General features: G+C 49.2%; 1 protein-coding gene and 1 non-coding gene across 8 annotated transcripts; both read left to right on the top strand.

The window, feature by feature from the left end:
- Nucleotides 1-1,530: 1,530 nt before the first annotated feature.
- SHF (Src homology 2 domain containing F) lies at nucleotides 1,531-12,496 on the top strand. 7 transcript variants are annotated; one of them, XM_063314077.1, is made up of 7 exons: nucleotides 1,531-1,587; nucleotides 5,270-5,399; nucleotides 6,294-6,524; nucleotides 7,750-7,944; nucleotides 9,226-9,355; nucleotides 10,192-10,311; nucleotides 10,995-12,496. In XM_063314077.1, the coding sequence occupies exons 2-7, from the start codon at nucleotides 5,270-5,272 to the stop codon at nucleotides 11,200-11,202; spliced, it is 1,014 nt and encodes a 337-aa protein (XP_063170147.1). In that variant the 5' UTR covers nucleotides 1,531-1,587; the 3' UTR covers nucleotides 11,203-12,496. The 7 variants fall into 7 exon arrangements, with proteins under 7 accessions (XP_063170147.1, XP_063170146.1, XP_063170148.1 ...); XM_063314076.1 differs by lacking the exon at nucleotides 1,531-1,587 and adding an exon at nucleotides 1,827-1,916; XM_063314078.1 differs by lacking the exon at nucleotides 1,531-1,587 and adding an exon at nucleotides 3,311-3,419.
- TRNAH-GUG (transfer RNA histidin (anticodon GUG)) lies at nucleotides 1,571-1,642 on the top strand. The gene has a single exon. It is a non-coding gene; the product is annotated as a tRNA-His (tRNA).
- Nucleotides 12,497-13,388: the final 892 nt, after the last annotated feature.

Here is a 13,388-nt window from a genome sequence, read left to right as displayed (position 1 = left end):
AAATCAACCAACAGCTCATTCTTAAACCTGAATGCCACTTGGGGATAGATTACAGCACTGCCACAGATAAATAGATAGATAGATAGATAGATAGATAGATAGATAGATAGATAGACAGACAGACAGACAGACAGACAGACAGACAGACAGACGCAAAAGCAATTTGCAGCGGGGGAAGGTGGCAGAAACGAAGCATTTGTTTCTGTTACGGAAGTACAGGTAGATTCTTCTTGATATGGCCTCATCTGAGACTGTGGTTTCTTCCAAAGCTCTCATGGGTATAACTGTGACTGGGAATGTATGTTTCCATCCCTCAGCAAAATGCCCTGAACTTTAGCACATGAAAACCCAAGCAAGCTGATTCTTAAGGGTGGGGAAAATAATTATAGAGATGGAAAGATAGACGGGCAGAAGGCCTGGCCACCTTTGCCCATAAATGGCACTTAAAGACTATGCGGTACCGTCTAAAACTCATTGCCAGCCTCTGTAGGTCATCTGACAGCTATTGTCCAAAAAATTCACTGTTGAGTTCCCTCCACCCCATTCTCCTGAGCCAAAGGGAGCAGAATTGATAGCAGCCCAATCTTTTATTTTACTTCTCTAAGAGGAAGAAAATTGCAAGATCTGGATTATGGAAGCCCACAGATGTTATTAATGCCTGCAGCCACCACAGAGCCCCACAGTTGTTGTTGTTGTTGTTGTTATTCTAAGTGCTGGACTACCGTTGTTATTATTATTGTTATCATTAGAATAAATAATATTTATTATTAGAATTAATAATAATAAGTGCTGGACTACAGTTATTGTTGTTCTTATTTTTCTAAGTGCTGGACTACCATTATTATTGTTCTTATTGTTCTTATTAGAATAAATAATAACATTATTATTAGAATTAATAATAAATAATAATAAGTCCTGGACTACAGTTATTATTGTTATTATTGTTATTATTAGAATAACATTATTATTATAATTAATAATAATAATAATAAGTGCTGGACTACAGTTATTATTGTTATTATATTTTTATCCTGCCCTTTTAATATATAGAACTCAGGGGGGCGAACATACCTAATACTCCTGTTTTCCCCACAACCCCCCCCCCCGCCCCGTGAGATAGGCTGCTATCATCCTGCCCCCGCCCCCTGCTCTCTGGGGAAGGAAGAGCATCCCTGCCCAGCCCACCTGCAGACCCCCGGTAGGAACAGGCTGCACCTTCGCCCGGTCCAGCTGCCCCCTTGCTTTGCTTTGCTTTGCCGGCAGAGCTCAGCGCGCGAGCAGAGAAGGCTTCAAGCCCTGCAGGTCCCCCCCGCCCCCGCAAAAAAACTATCCTGCAGGGAGCGAAGGGGGACGCTTTGCGAGAGACCGCGGGCGCCCGGGAAGCCCGCCAGCCGTCCGCGAGCACAGCGCTCTTCCGCGCTGCGGGCGCCGGGGGAGAAGCGAGCCCGCCCGGCAGAGGCGGCGCTGCGGAGGGCGGGGCCGAGTCCGCGTTCAGAGAGGGGGTGACGTCAGCGGCTGTAGTCATGAAAAAGGTGGTTGCCAGGCTTCTTCCCCAGCGCCCGGGTGGCTCGCCGTGATCGTATAGTGGTTAGTACTCTGCGTTGTGGCCGCAGCAACCTCGGTTCGAATCCGAGTCACGGCAAGGGCGACGTTCCTTTTCTTGCTTCCTAAATTCGTTTTCCCCATGTTTAATTAAAGGGAAACTCTTCTGTGGCTTTTAAACGGTGCGGTAGTAAACGCCGCTGCAAAACGCACAAATGAGGCTCCTTGGGTCCAGCAGGAATCCGATTCGAGATTCGGAGTGAAAAGCCTCTGGGTGAACGTTCTGGGTGCATTTGCTGGAAGTGTCACTCCAAGCTTGCTGGAAATCAGTGGGCAGCACCCCGGGTTGCATTTTCATGGACGTTGCATAGGAGGTGTGTGCATTTTGCTGTTTTAAGATTATTTCACACATTTCAGGTCAGTTAGATATTTTGCATTAAGGCAGACTATTTATTTATGCTATTCTATTTATTCCATTCTATATTTATTTAATCTTTATTTATACAGCGGTGTATAAATAAATATTAAATAAATGGTGTGGTGATTAAGGCACCAGGCTAGAAACCAGGGGACCGTGAGTTCTAGTCCCGCCTTGGGCCAAAAGCCAGCAGGGTGACCTTGGGCCAGTCACTCTGTCTCAGCCCTAGGAAGGAGGCAATGGCAAACCACTTCTGAAGAACCTTGCCAAGAAGACTGCAGGGTCTTGTCCAGGCAATCTCTGAGAACTGGAGATGATAATTTATAATTAAAAGGTGTTTGTTTAAATTTGTAGTATACCCTAGCGAGATGACAAAGGGGGCAAGAAAAACATCTCCCTGATGTTTGTATGTCCTAATGACATGAATTCATTTGGCCCCACTTTTGTGAACTGCCTTCCTCAGGCAGGCCAGGTTCACACGTTGCACCAAGCCCTGACCCAACTCCAATTCCATCTGGTTGACTGAGAATCTTCATTGACATTTTACCAACCACAGGGACTGTGTTCCCCACTCTTCAAGCACAAACAGGCAAACCACATTTTGAGTGAAGACACGTGTCTTTTTCATAGGTGAAGTTTGGCCGGTGACCCCAGTCCGGATTCTCAGGCCCAGAGGTAGCCGAAATTGGGGTAGGACATGTGATCAACAGGCCTGTTTAAAAAAAAAAAGGTGTTGGGCGGGTCTGGTCATGCCTTGCCAAGTCGAAAACAGGCAGTTGACCATGCTGTAGTCGAGCTTCACTCCAGGTAGAGGCTATCTCAGTGTTTCTCAACCTTGGCAACTTTATGAAGGGTGGACTTCAACAACTATGCTGGCTGGGGAATTCTGGGAGTTGAAGTCCACCCTTCATAAAATTGCCAAGGTTGAGAAACACTGGTCTATCTGCCTCTTGATCCTGCATAAACGTGCCTGCATGGGCCATAAATGAGCACAGATGGGGCTCCCTCTCCCTCACTCACACGTGACTCCAATGCACGCTCAAAGAGAAGAAGCTGCGTTGAGTTGACAGCGGTTCATTGTATTGTGTTGTATTGTGTTGTATTGGCCGCCCTGGGCCCTGGGGCGCGCAGGCTGACCAGTTCAGCGAGCTTGCGACCTGTTTGGGACTCCAACCTCCATCGGCCACTGCTCATGGCGGGGGACCATGGAGCTGGTCGTCCGGAACCTCTGGGAGGAGGCGCCGTGTATCGTAGTGCTTCTTGCACTGTTCCTCTGCACGCGTCTTCACGTCGCCCCGCAGCGAGTCCCGGCTTAGCCGCCCGAGCGGAGACTGAGAGCGGGGGGGGGGGCACCCCGAAGCCGCGAACTACAGCTCCCATCGTCCCTCACCGAGAGCCGCCCTGCCCGGGGCTGCCGGGCCTCGTAGTCCCGCAGCAGCTGGAGGGCTGCCGGCGCGAGGTAAAACGCGGAGGATGCGTGTGTAGGGAAGGCGGTGGGCGCCCCCCGGGGCAGAGCCGGGCCCGGGGGTCTTGCCCGGCGAGGACGGGCACCGCCGGGGCGCCTGCCGCGGGGAAAGCAGCCGGGGGGCCGCCGGGGGAGCGCGCGTGGTGTGCACGGGCGGCGGCGGCGCCCCGAGGCTGCCAGAGGCGAGGGATGGCGGCGGCGGCCGGCTAGCCCCGAAGCCGCCCGGGCCGGGGAGGGCCGCCGGGGCGCCCGCCCCGCCGCATCATGGCGCGCTGGCTCCGCGACCGCCTGCTCTTCCGCAGCGCCAAGCCCGCGCCGCCGCAGCCGGACTACGCGGCGGGTCCGGAGCAGCCCGACCTGCTGGCCGCCTACCGCCTGCAGCGCGAGCGCGACTTCGAGGATCCCTACGGCGGGGGCTCCGCGCCGCCCGCCGCCCGCCGCTGCCGGTCGCCCCGCCGCCGGCTCATCCGGGTGGAGGCGGCGGCGGCGGAGAGGGCGCCCGCCGCCCCCGGGCTTGGGGACCCGCCGGGCCAGAAGGAGAGCCAGGTCCTGCTGCGGGAGGGGCGGGGGGCGGGGGGCCCGGCCGCGCGCTTTCTCTGCCGGAGCGGGGGACTTTTCTCCCGCGGAGGCGTCGGAGCCCGGTTCGCCTTGCGGGGAAGCCGGGTTTCTTTGGCTCGGCTGCCTTGGGGCGCCCAGGCTGACCAGTTTGCGAACTGTTCGGGGCTCAGACCTCCATCGGCCACTGCTAAGAGCGAGGGTCTATGGAGTTGGTCGTCCGGAACATCTGGGAGGGCGCCCTGTAATGTATTTTGTGCAGGGGGGAAAAGATGATAGTGGGTATATGTGTGTGTGTGTGTGTGTGTGTTTGTATGTATAGACTGGGATTCGTGGTTGGGTAATGTTTTAGGGCTGCTAAGACAAGCAAAATAAACAGTAGGCATGCTCAATTAAGCAGGTTGGGCAAAAAAGCTGGAACAATCCCCAAAGTAAGCTGGGTATTTTGGCTATTTTCTTTGTGTTTTAGAAAAGCTGAAAACTCCCCAGGAAACCCACTGTGGGATTGTATTTATACAAGTTAATCCTGGCCTTTTATGTAAATACAATAAATCTTGTGGCCTCAGGTGCTAAATCTTTCTTAAAACACCATTGCTGGGTTCGCATTGTAAGCCTACAATAGCTTGATTTGATTGACTGGTTCACACAACCTGCAAAGACAACCCCAAGTGGCCAACCGCTCGACCCTCTTTTAGCCCAGCATCGCGTTTTGTATGAATCCAGCCCATGGGCCTTTCTTCTAAATATACAAGCAGAAGCATGTGCTGAGTTCCTGTACATTTTGCCTTTGGGCCTCCTTTTTAGCAAATAGATGAAGCGTCTCTGCTTGGGTTGCTGACGTGTGGACAGGGGTGGACAAGTGACTTTGCTTCTCGCTTGAGCCTCCAAATCCTCCAGCGTGGCTGGTGCAAAACAGGGAAATGGCATCTTCAGAATTAAGGACATGGGTGCATCTTGGTTTGAGGGATCCTTCCTTTTTTATCCCTTCAGTCATGTCCGATTCTTGAAAACTGCCTGGACAAGTCCCTGCTGTTTTCTTGGCAAGGTTTTTCAGAAGTGGTTCGCCATTGCTTCCTTCCTAGGGCTGAGAGAGAGGGACTGGCCCAAGGGCACCCTGCTGGCTTCGTGCCCAGGATGGGACTAGAACTCCCAATCTCCTGGTTTCTAGCTTGGTGCTTTCACCACGACACCAAACTAGTTTTTTCTCATTCTTCCTCCTTGTGCCCAAGCAAAAGTTGCTTTTCTCCTGGCTACTATTGAACTAACTGAATTTCCTTTTCCTTTTTTAGATGGCAATTCTTCAAGACTATTCAGATCCATTTGATACAAGGCAAGAAACTAGCAGTCAGATGAGGGAGCAGGAAAGGGAGAAAAATGAAGGCTACGTGGAACCATTTGAAGCTCAGAAGCTCCTGGCTGGTAAGGGAGGCATGTAATCATCCCATCTGCTGCTGACCTCCATGTGCTGGAATTCATTCCTTTTCCCCAGTGTAGAGATGAGTGCTGTGGACATATACAGGAGCATGCAGGTTTGAGAAAGTCCTGCAAATCCATGCCCTCATTTCCTGTTTGGCCCTACTGTTCTGGTCATGTGCAAACTCTAATTAGCTAGAGTTTGAAGGCAGGTTATGTAGGTGGCCTCCTTCAAGCGTAAAGCCAAACTTGGCTTCATGTCTTGGACTTATCCAACATACGGATGGCTTGATTTCAGCTTAACATGTCTGAACCCAACCGGTGTGGTTTGTGGCTTGATGTGTTGTGTGAATGCATTTATTGTGATTTGTTCAACAAATCGTCATGAAGGTCAGTTTTAATGATCTTTTCCAGATCAGTTTCTGGTTTCTTTTATGACAGGAGCTGGGCCAGTCATTGGACAGAAGGCCCTTGTAAAATCCGATAAGCCAGATTTTACAGCAATTGTGGCTTACTGTATTTTGCAAATGTGGACAGGGTGTATATTTAAATGGAGTAAACTAAGATAAATATAACACATAGCTGATAAAAGTGATCCACTTTTTATCAGGTTGTTGGGCACACATTTTTATACTTGGACTGTTTTGTTTAGCTGCTTTCAGGCCAGTTTGGCCAAAAAACCAGGAGTTGGGATATTGGACACAGTTGAGCCCTGTTTTCGTCTCTTCATTTTCCTCCACTTATCATCAAAACATTGTGACCAGCCTCACTGCTGCTTGTATACAGCAGAATGTCCTTCCAATATGCTACGAGAAGTTATTCGGAGGTAAGAGTTGGTTTTGTGATGCGTGCATAGCCAGGAGTGGGAGGTCTTAAAGCGGATCTTTTCTTTGCCGCCAGAGGTTCAGAAGAATGGGTCCAAGGAAGGACTTGCCAGCCAAAAGCCTCTGCATTTGTACGACACTCCCTACGAAGCCCCTGAGAATGAACCAGGCCCAGATGTCCAGCCTTCTTCTGAGCCCCTTGTCCCCTGCCGCTACTCATGGCTGCCAGAAGATGATGAGAGGCCTCCAGAGGAGTACGACCAGCCTTGGGAGTGGAAAAGGGAGCGGATCTCCAGAGTCTTTGCTGGTAAGCCGAGATGCTGCAGCACTAGTTAGTACCATAGGTACGAGTGGAACTACAGGTAGTCCTCAACTTATGACCATTCATTTAGCGACTGTTCAAAGTTATGACAGCACTGGAAAAAGTGACTTACATCCAGTCCTTGTGCTTACAACCATCACGGCATCCCTGTGGTCACGTGATCAAAATTCACGTGCTTGGCGACCAGCATGTATTTATGACGGTTGCAGCATCCTGGGGTCACGTGATTGCCATTTATGCAAGCAAAGTCATGGGAAACTGCGTGATTCACTTAATGACCATAGCAAAAAAGGTCATAAAATTGGGTGTAGTCATGTGATGCCTCATTTAATGACCACACCACTTAATGACAAATTTTCCAGTTCCTATTATGGTCATAAGTTGAGGACTACCTGTACAGATGCCAGGCTCCTGGTCCACCTGCATGACTTTTTTTGAAAGATTCATTTCATTTTTTTAAATGGAGAGGGGAAGCTGGCTGGCTGCAAAACCACGTGCCACCGCCACTTTATTTTCCAAGAATCAGCTACAGCTACCCACCATTTTTAGTTTCTAAGAATGCCAAGTCCTTTTTTGCAAGGCGGTTCAACTCCTCAGAGAAAAAGGTAAAGCTATCAGGCTAGATGGGGTGATGGGGAGCAGGCTCACCCGTTTGGCTTTGGGTAACTGTAGTAATCAGTTTGACAATGGAAAAGGGGGGCTGTGGAAGGAAGAGAGTGGCCATGCTTTCACAAATAGCCTGCTGGCCCAAGCACTGGGGACTTTTGCTCTGGGGAATTCTGGGAGTTGAAGTCCACACATCTTAATGTGGCCAAGTTTGAAAAACAATTCCCCCCTTCCTTGCCTGCCACTTTCACTTTCACTTTCCTCCCCTTCCCCTCCCTCCTGCGGGGCAGCTCACATTAGGGGTAGATTGGTGCAGGAATAAAATTAAGGCCAAAACCCATCCATCAGTTTGTTCATTACCCCCTTACACTCCCCCCTCCCCATTGCAAGATGCCTTGCCAGCAATCCACAAAATCCACGGCTGATTCTCTCCACCTTCCTTTTCATTCTTCTGAGTCAGAGAGGTCCTGAGAATATGACTTGGATGGTCTTTTCCCATCTGTGGCCACAAGGCTGCCTGTCCCCCCACCCAAGGCCTCCTTCTGCCCTCGGAGCATCTTCAGCCACCCCCTTCCTGAAGTCTTTCTCTTCTCTCCTCGCCCAGTGGAGATTGAAGGAATCAAGGACCTGCCGTGGCCTCCACCTGTTGGACAGCTTGATAGTTCGACTAACCACTCAGAACCGGAGAAACACCTCGTTCTCCAAAGAGGCTTATCTGCAGATGTCCCAACAGGCCTCCAGAATGCCAACACCAGCACTCCCGACTCCCCAGCTCCATCCGGCCTCCTGGATGTCAGTAGTGAGTATCCCCAAACTTTGCAAGCTGAACATTGGTGTGTGTTACAACCCTAGAAATAGCATAACCAGAGCACATAAGTTGTTGCATAATGGCAACAGCGCCATCAATTGCAGGCCGGCCGGCCGGCCGGCCTGCCTGCCTGCCTGCCTATCTACGTACCTACACATCTCAACAAGTGACTCTGGGTGGTGTCAGTTTAGGATCTTGAAAATCACTGCTTTGGTCATTGATCAGAAATGAAATGCCCCGTATTCATGCTAGGAGGAGAGATGCGTAAGTCCATGATAGCCAGAAATATGTGGTTGCTAACAGTCAACACTGAGCTGATAGCAGATCATCATCGTTGTTGTCATCTATTAAACTTGTATGCCCCCCGATTCTCAGTGACTCCAGGCAGCTCCCGACAATCAAACAAAGACTTTACAATCAAATCAGTAAAACATAAAAGATTGGGATAAAAGATGGCAAGCATGAAGCACGATGAAGTGAGGGATCTCATGGCCTCCTTTTGAAAACATTTTATTAAAAACGGTAAGCACTTGTGAACTCTGGCTCCCTTCATCAGATGCAGGGAGCGGCTAGAACCAGGCATCAGATGAAGTGAAAATTCACAAAAGCTTAAGCCATTTAATAAAATGTGCATCTTACGAAGTTCACGAAACTTTATGCCTTTTAATAAAATCAACCTGAAAAGGTGCTACCAGACTCCCGTGATATTCAGTTAAGTCTGCCTCACAGGGAAACCTGCCCAGGCTCTTTATCTTTCCAGGGCCATCCTGGGCAGGTTTACCCTGAACGTTGACCTTGGATTAATTTCAGTCCACTTTTCTCCAGGGCCCCTTGGTCTGCACACCTTGACCTTTACAATCCGCAGAGCGACATCACATCGCCAGAAATGCAGACGTTAGCCCAACTCAGTTGAAGAGCAAATTCAGAATTTCCAGGAGACAGAATTGGAGAATTGGAGGAGGGGGTGAAAAAATCAAGCTGGTTGCAACCACATATTCAAAGCCTTACCCCCGCTTTTTTTGCACGCGTATGATGTGTTAAAAAGGGCGGGGCTTCAGTTGCACAATTCCCACCACCATTGTCTTGATCCCACTGCAGGTGCCCCTGCCTTTGCCACATTCTCAGCACCTGGGCTATGTGCTTAGGTCTATCTCTTCCCCCACCACCCACAATTCCCCAGGGCCTGATCCTGCCTTTCACTCTGGTTCTGCACCTCCCTCCCACAGCTGCATGATCCTCCTTTCACATTCAGTTATCTGCTTCTGCTCCAAGGCACAGGAACGGTGAAAAGCCACATGCTGGAGTGCACAGAGGGAAAGAGCGCCCCCTGCTGGCTGAGCACAGAGGAAGGGACCGCTTTGGGTGAACACGTCAATCCTGCTCTGCCGCTCGAGAGCCAAGCGTGAGTAGGCGAGGAGGGAGCCTGGGATCTGCCGCTGCTCTGCTGTTGCTCAAGCATCCTCTGGACCGGTCCGTTTATGCGCTCTACTCTCTTGAGCTGAGTGGCAAGCTTATGGGCTGGAGAATTGTATCTACGTATGGAAGAAAAAGAAGATGTTGAGGACACAAGGATGTCTGGGCTATTGATCAGCAGTGCTGTGAAAGTGGGGGCCTGCCATTACTTTCAAGCTCCGGCAGGGTTGTCTGGAACAAGTTGAGGTTTTGTCAAAAGGATGTAATGTGTGTGGTGATGGCTCAGCTCTGGCCTGGCGACATGATCACACAAGTCCACAAGGGGCAGAATTTGCCTCGTGGTTTTGTAGACGATGGTCTTGAAGGACAGGGAGAAGGGCTTCTATCAAGGCAATGGTTAGAGAAGAGGGGCTTGAGCCTGGGCCAAGAAAGTAACTTGAGAAAACATCTCAAAGAAGCTTCCCCATCCCAATTCACACAAAGGTAAAGGGAGGGAGGGGGAAAGTGGATCCAGACTTGCAGGCTTCTGTTACTATAGCTGAACAATAAAAGTAGAACTGACCTACATGGCATTGGTTCCTTAGTCTGGACTACCTTGTAGGGCTGCCAGGTTTGTGGTGCATGCGTTATCATTTGCCCGCCACCCCGTGGACATCCATGGCCAAGAGACACACCTTCATCGAAGAGGAAGAGGAGAGAGATTCAATGCTGCAACTTGGGCGTATTGTAGAAGCCATAAAGGTGGATTGGAGGAGCATGTGTGACTTGCTGGATTCCTCCTTCTAAGCACAGTGATGAATGAATGAATGGATTTCTTCTTTGCAGGTGGTATCATGGGACCTTGAGTCGGGTGGATGCTGAGGGCCTTCTCCGACTTTGCCGGGAAGCAAGTTACCTGGTTCGAAACAGTGAGAGTAGCCACGATGCCTTTTCCCTCTCTCTGAAGTGAGTGTGTGAATGCAAATGATTCTGCCTCTTGGTAGCCACAGTCTTGGCCTCCTCTAAGATCAGGCATTGACCCTGGGTCAGGGAAGGGGAGTCACTGAATGAGCCAAAAGACTAGTTCTACTCTGCTTTTAGCTATGTTAAGGCCAAGTCAGGGTTTACTCTAAGGTGTGAATGGCTCACTCTGCCGTGTGAATGTGATCAGTGAATAAAGCATGGTTTGTTTTAGGGTAAGCTACAGGATAGGTTGAGTTAAACCAGTGTTCCTCAGCCTCAGCAACTTTAAGATGGGTGGACTTCAACTCCTAGAATTCTGGGAGCTGGCTGGGGAATTCTGGGAGTTGAAGTCCACTCATCCTAAAGTTGCTGAGGTTGAGAAATATTGAGCTAAGCTATGATTTGCTGGGAATCCGAATTGGCTGGGTTTCACATACCCCACTAATGAGTCCTAAGCCATGGTTTAGAAAAGACTGCCTGGGTTTACCCAACATGCTAAGTTAAAACCAGGCAAATCCCATTATGGCTTAGCACAAAGTATGAAAGGTTCGATTATGGCCTGTTTTGGCTTGTTCAACAAACTGGGCTTAAAATACCCCATGTTTACATGTTTGCCCCCCCCCCCCCGTCACAATCTTAGAATGAATACAAGTGTGTGCTATGTTTTTGTGCTTCCTTCTCTGTAGGAGCAGTCAAGGCTTCCTTCACATGAAACTCTTGCAGACAGAAGACAACAAGTTTGTCTTGGGCCAGCACAGCCCTCCCTTTGACAACATCCCAGAGGTCATCCACCACTATGCCAGCCACAAGCTGCCCATCAAGGGGGCTGAGCATATGTCATTGCTTTACCCGGTCTCTACCCAGCCCTCCAATTGCCTTTCTGCAGAGCAGTGACTTGCACTGAAGGACCCAAAAGCCATGAGCTGGAGGTGTGTGTGAAAATCCCAGGTTGGGTGGATCATTTGTGGTCTACATGCCCTTATTGAATGGAGCAGGCAGGATTCACAGTGAGGTTGGAAACTGTTCATTGGTGAACCAGAGGCAGGGGTCTGCAGATCGAAGAATGGCTGTATCCTCTTCTCCATATTTGCCAGCACAGCCCTATCTTGCATGTTGGACTCCAAAGCATTCTTTAAGGGTGCCAGGTCATCCTTCTCTGTGTAGGGAGTGGTCAGTTCTGAGACTGGCCTTGCAACTGTCATCAAATCCAGTCTCTTGCGCCAATGCCCCTGCACCCTCACCCCCCAACTCCTGAATTCCATCTGCTTGGTGCTTAACCATTCCTACCTCCTGGGTAGTCTATTCTACTTCTTCATGGCAGTATATGCGATGGAGGCCTTGCAGATCAAGTGTTTGTAGGGTCCAGTATTGTGTCCATCAACACTTCTTTGGAGGCAGCTTGAATGTCTGATGACATCAAGAGAAGGGACCCAGAAAGGTGTAAATCAGCTAATGCCCCAAATGCCTCTTTATTTCACCTCTGACTTTGGAAATGTCATTCTTCAACCAACAGAGTTATTTATATATCTGTGTCACTCTTTAGATCTTGGTCTATTGCAACTTGATGTCCAGCCAAGAAGCCCTGATCAACATAAATGGATTTAATGAGCTACAGGATTAGTTTTGATGGGTTCCATCCCATGATTTGGGGGGGGGGGGGTTGACAGAGTGCTACCCAGATAGAGAAGGCTCTTCCAATTCCTTGACTAAGAGAACAGAGCTCTCTTAGATGTTTCACCTGACTCCCAGGATTGATGGATTTCTGCTGCTGCTAATTGGAGAGCAGATGCATTGAGAAGATTGCTATCTGGACTGAGGGCTAATGGACTGAAAAACTAAACAGAAAGGATTTAAAAAGAACAGCCATATCTCAGTGCTAAAACATGTTTGGTGTGCAAAGGTTGCAGATCTAATTCCCAGGAACTTCCACTAGGAAAGAATCAGGCTGCGCTATAATGTGGAAGACTTCTGCTGGATTGCTGGAAAACTACTATTGGTTGGATCAATAGTGTGGGCCAGGTGGATGAAGAAGCGGCTTGCTATGGAGAGTCTTTGCATGTGGCTAGAAGCAGTTCTGTGTTATGAATTTACCCAGGATACATTGTGAAACCCTTATTTGGTAAGAGTTGAGTTGTCTTTTTTTGGTTCCTTCAAGCAAATAATAAAAACACAAAATGGCATACTTGGATTGCTGTTATAGCCTTCTTTGTGACTGGTAACTCTGAGGTGGAGAATTAAATAATGTTATTTGTGCACTCTGTAACTTAGATACTTAGATCTGTGTAAAAATCTCAGAGATACAAGAAATAGACATGCTGGTGGGATGATCTTCGCAGATTGTTGTTTTCCTCACAACCTTAAGGCTATATTGCCAAACATCTGGAATAAAAATGAAGATCATGGGTCCAGTGGAACTTCCTTTCACAGCATGAATGATTGAGCCCCAGCATTTGGAGGAGGGGGAAGCAACCCGTGATCCCCAGCTTCATAGGTAGCCCTGAGAAATCTTGGAACGTGGTCACTGAATGCAGCTTTTCGAGATAGGCCAGGTCACGTAACAGGCAGGAAACAGGGATTCCAGGAATCCCATTTTATGTTGAAGGGTTGAATAACGGAATCTTGAAAGTCTGTCCCTGTCTCTCTGCCTCATCTCACACCAAACAAAATCAAGGCAGGGTTATTTTGATGTTCTTTCTCATGACTTTGCCCTTTCCAGGACTGAGTGATCTTTTCTTTTCTGAAAGTCTCTCCTACCCCTTTCCCAAGCCTCTTTGCTGAAATCCCAAATAAGGAAGGGCACGAAAGACCTTGTGTTAGGGCTACTAGTGATGATTACCAGTTTTAAAAACAAGGCCCATCACCAACCTTGGAAAATATCAGCTTCCCCAAGATGTACTGTATGACCCCAACCATTTTGCACTGCTACCATGACCGTTGCAGTTCACTGTGGCCTCCTACTGCCAGAAGGTCGCCCTTCCCTGGTTATTGTGATGTTTGGCCATTTTGTTCTGATAGGTGGATCTAATAAGTAGGGTGCCCGTTAGGTGTGTCAGCCTTCCATTTCCCTAAAGGGTCATGCA

Source organism: Candoia aspera, chromosome 13 (genome assembly GCF_035149785.1).
Source record: "Candoia aspera isolate rCanAsp1 chromosome 13, rCanAsp1.hap2, whole genome shotgun sequence".
NCBI classification, from domain to species: Eukaryota; Metazoa; Chordata; class Lepidosauria; order Squamata; family Boidae; genus Candoia; species Candoia aspera.
Note: the sequence above shows the minus strand (reverse complement) of the source record. Positions and strands in the feature narration are given on the sequence as shown.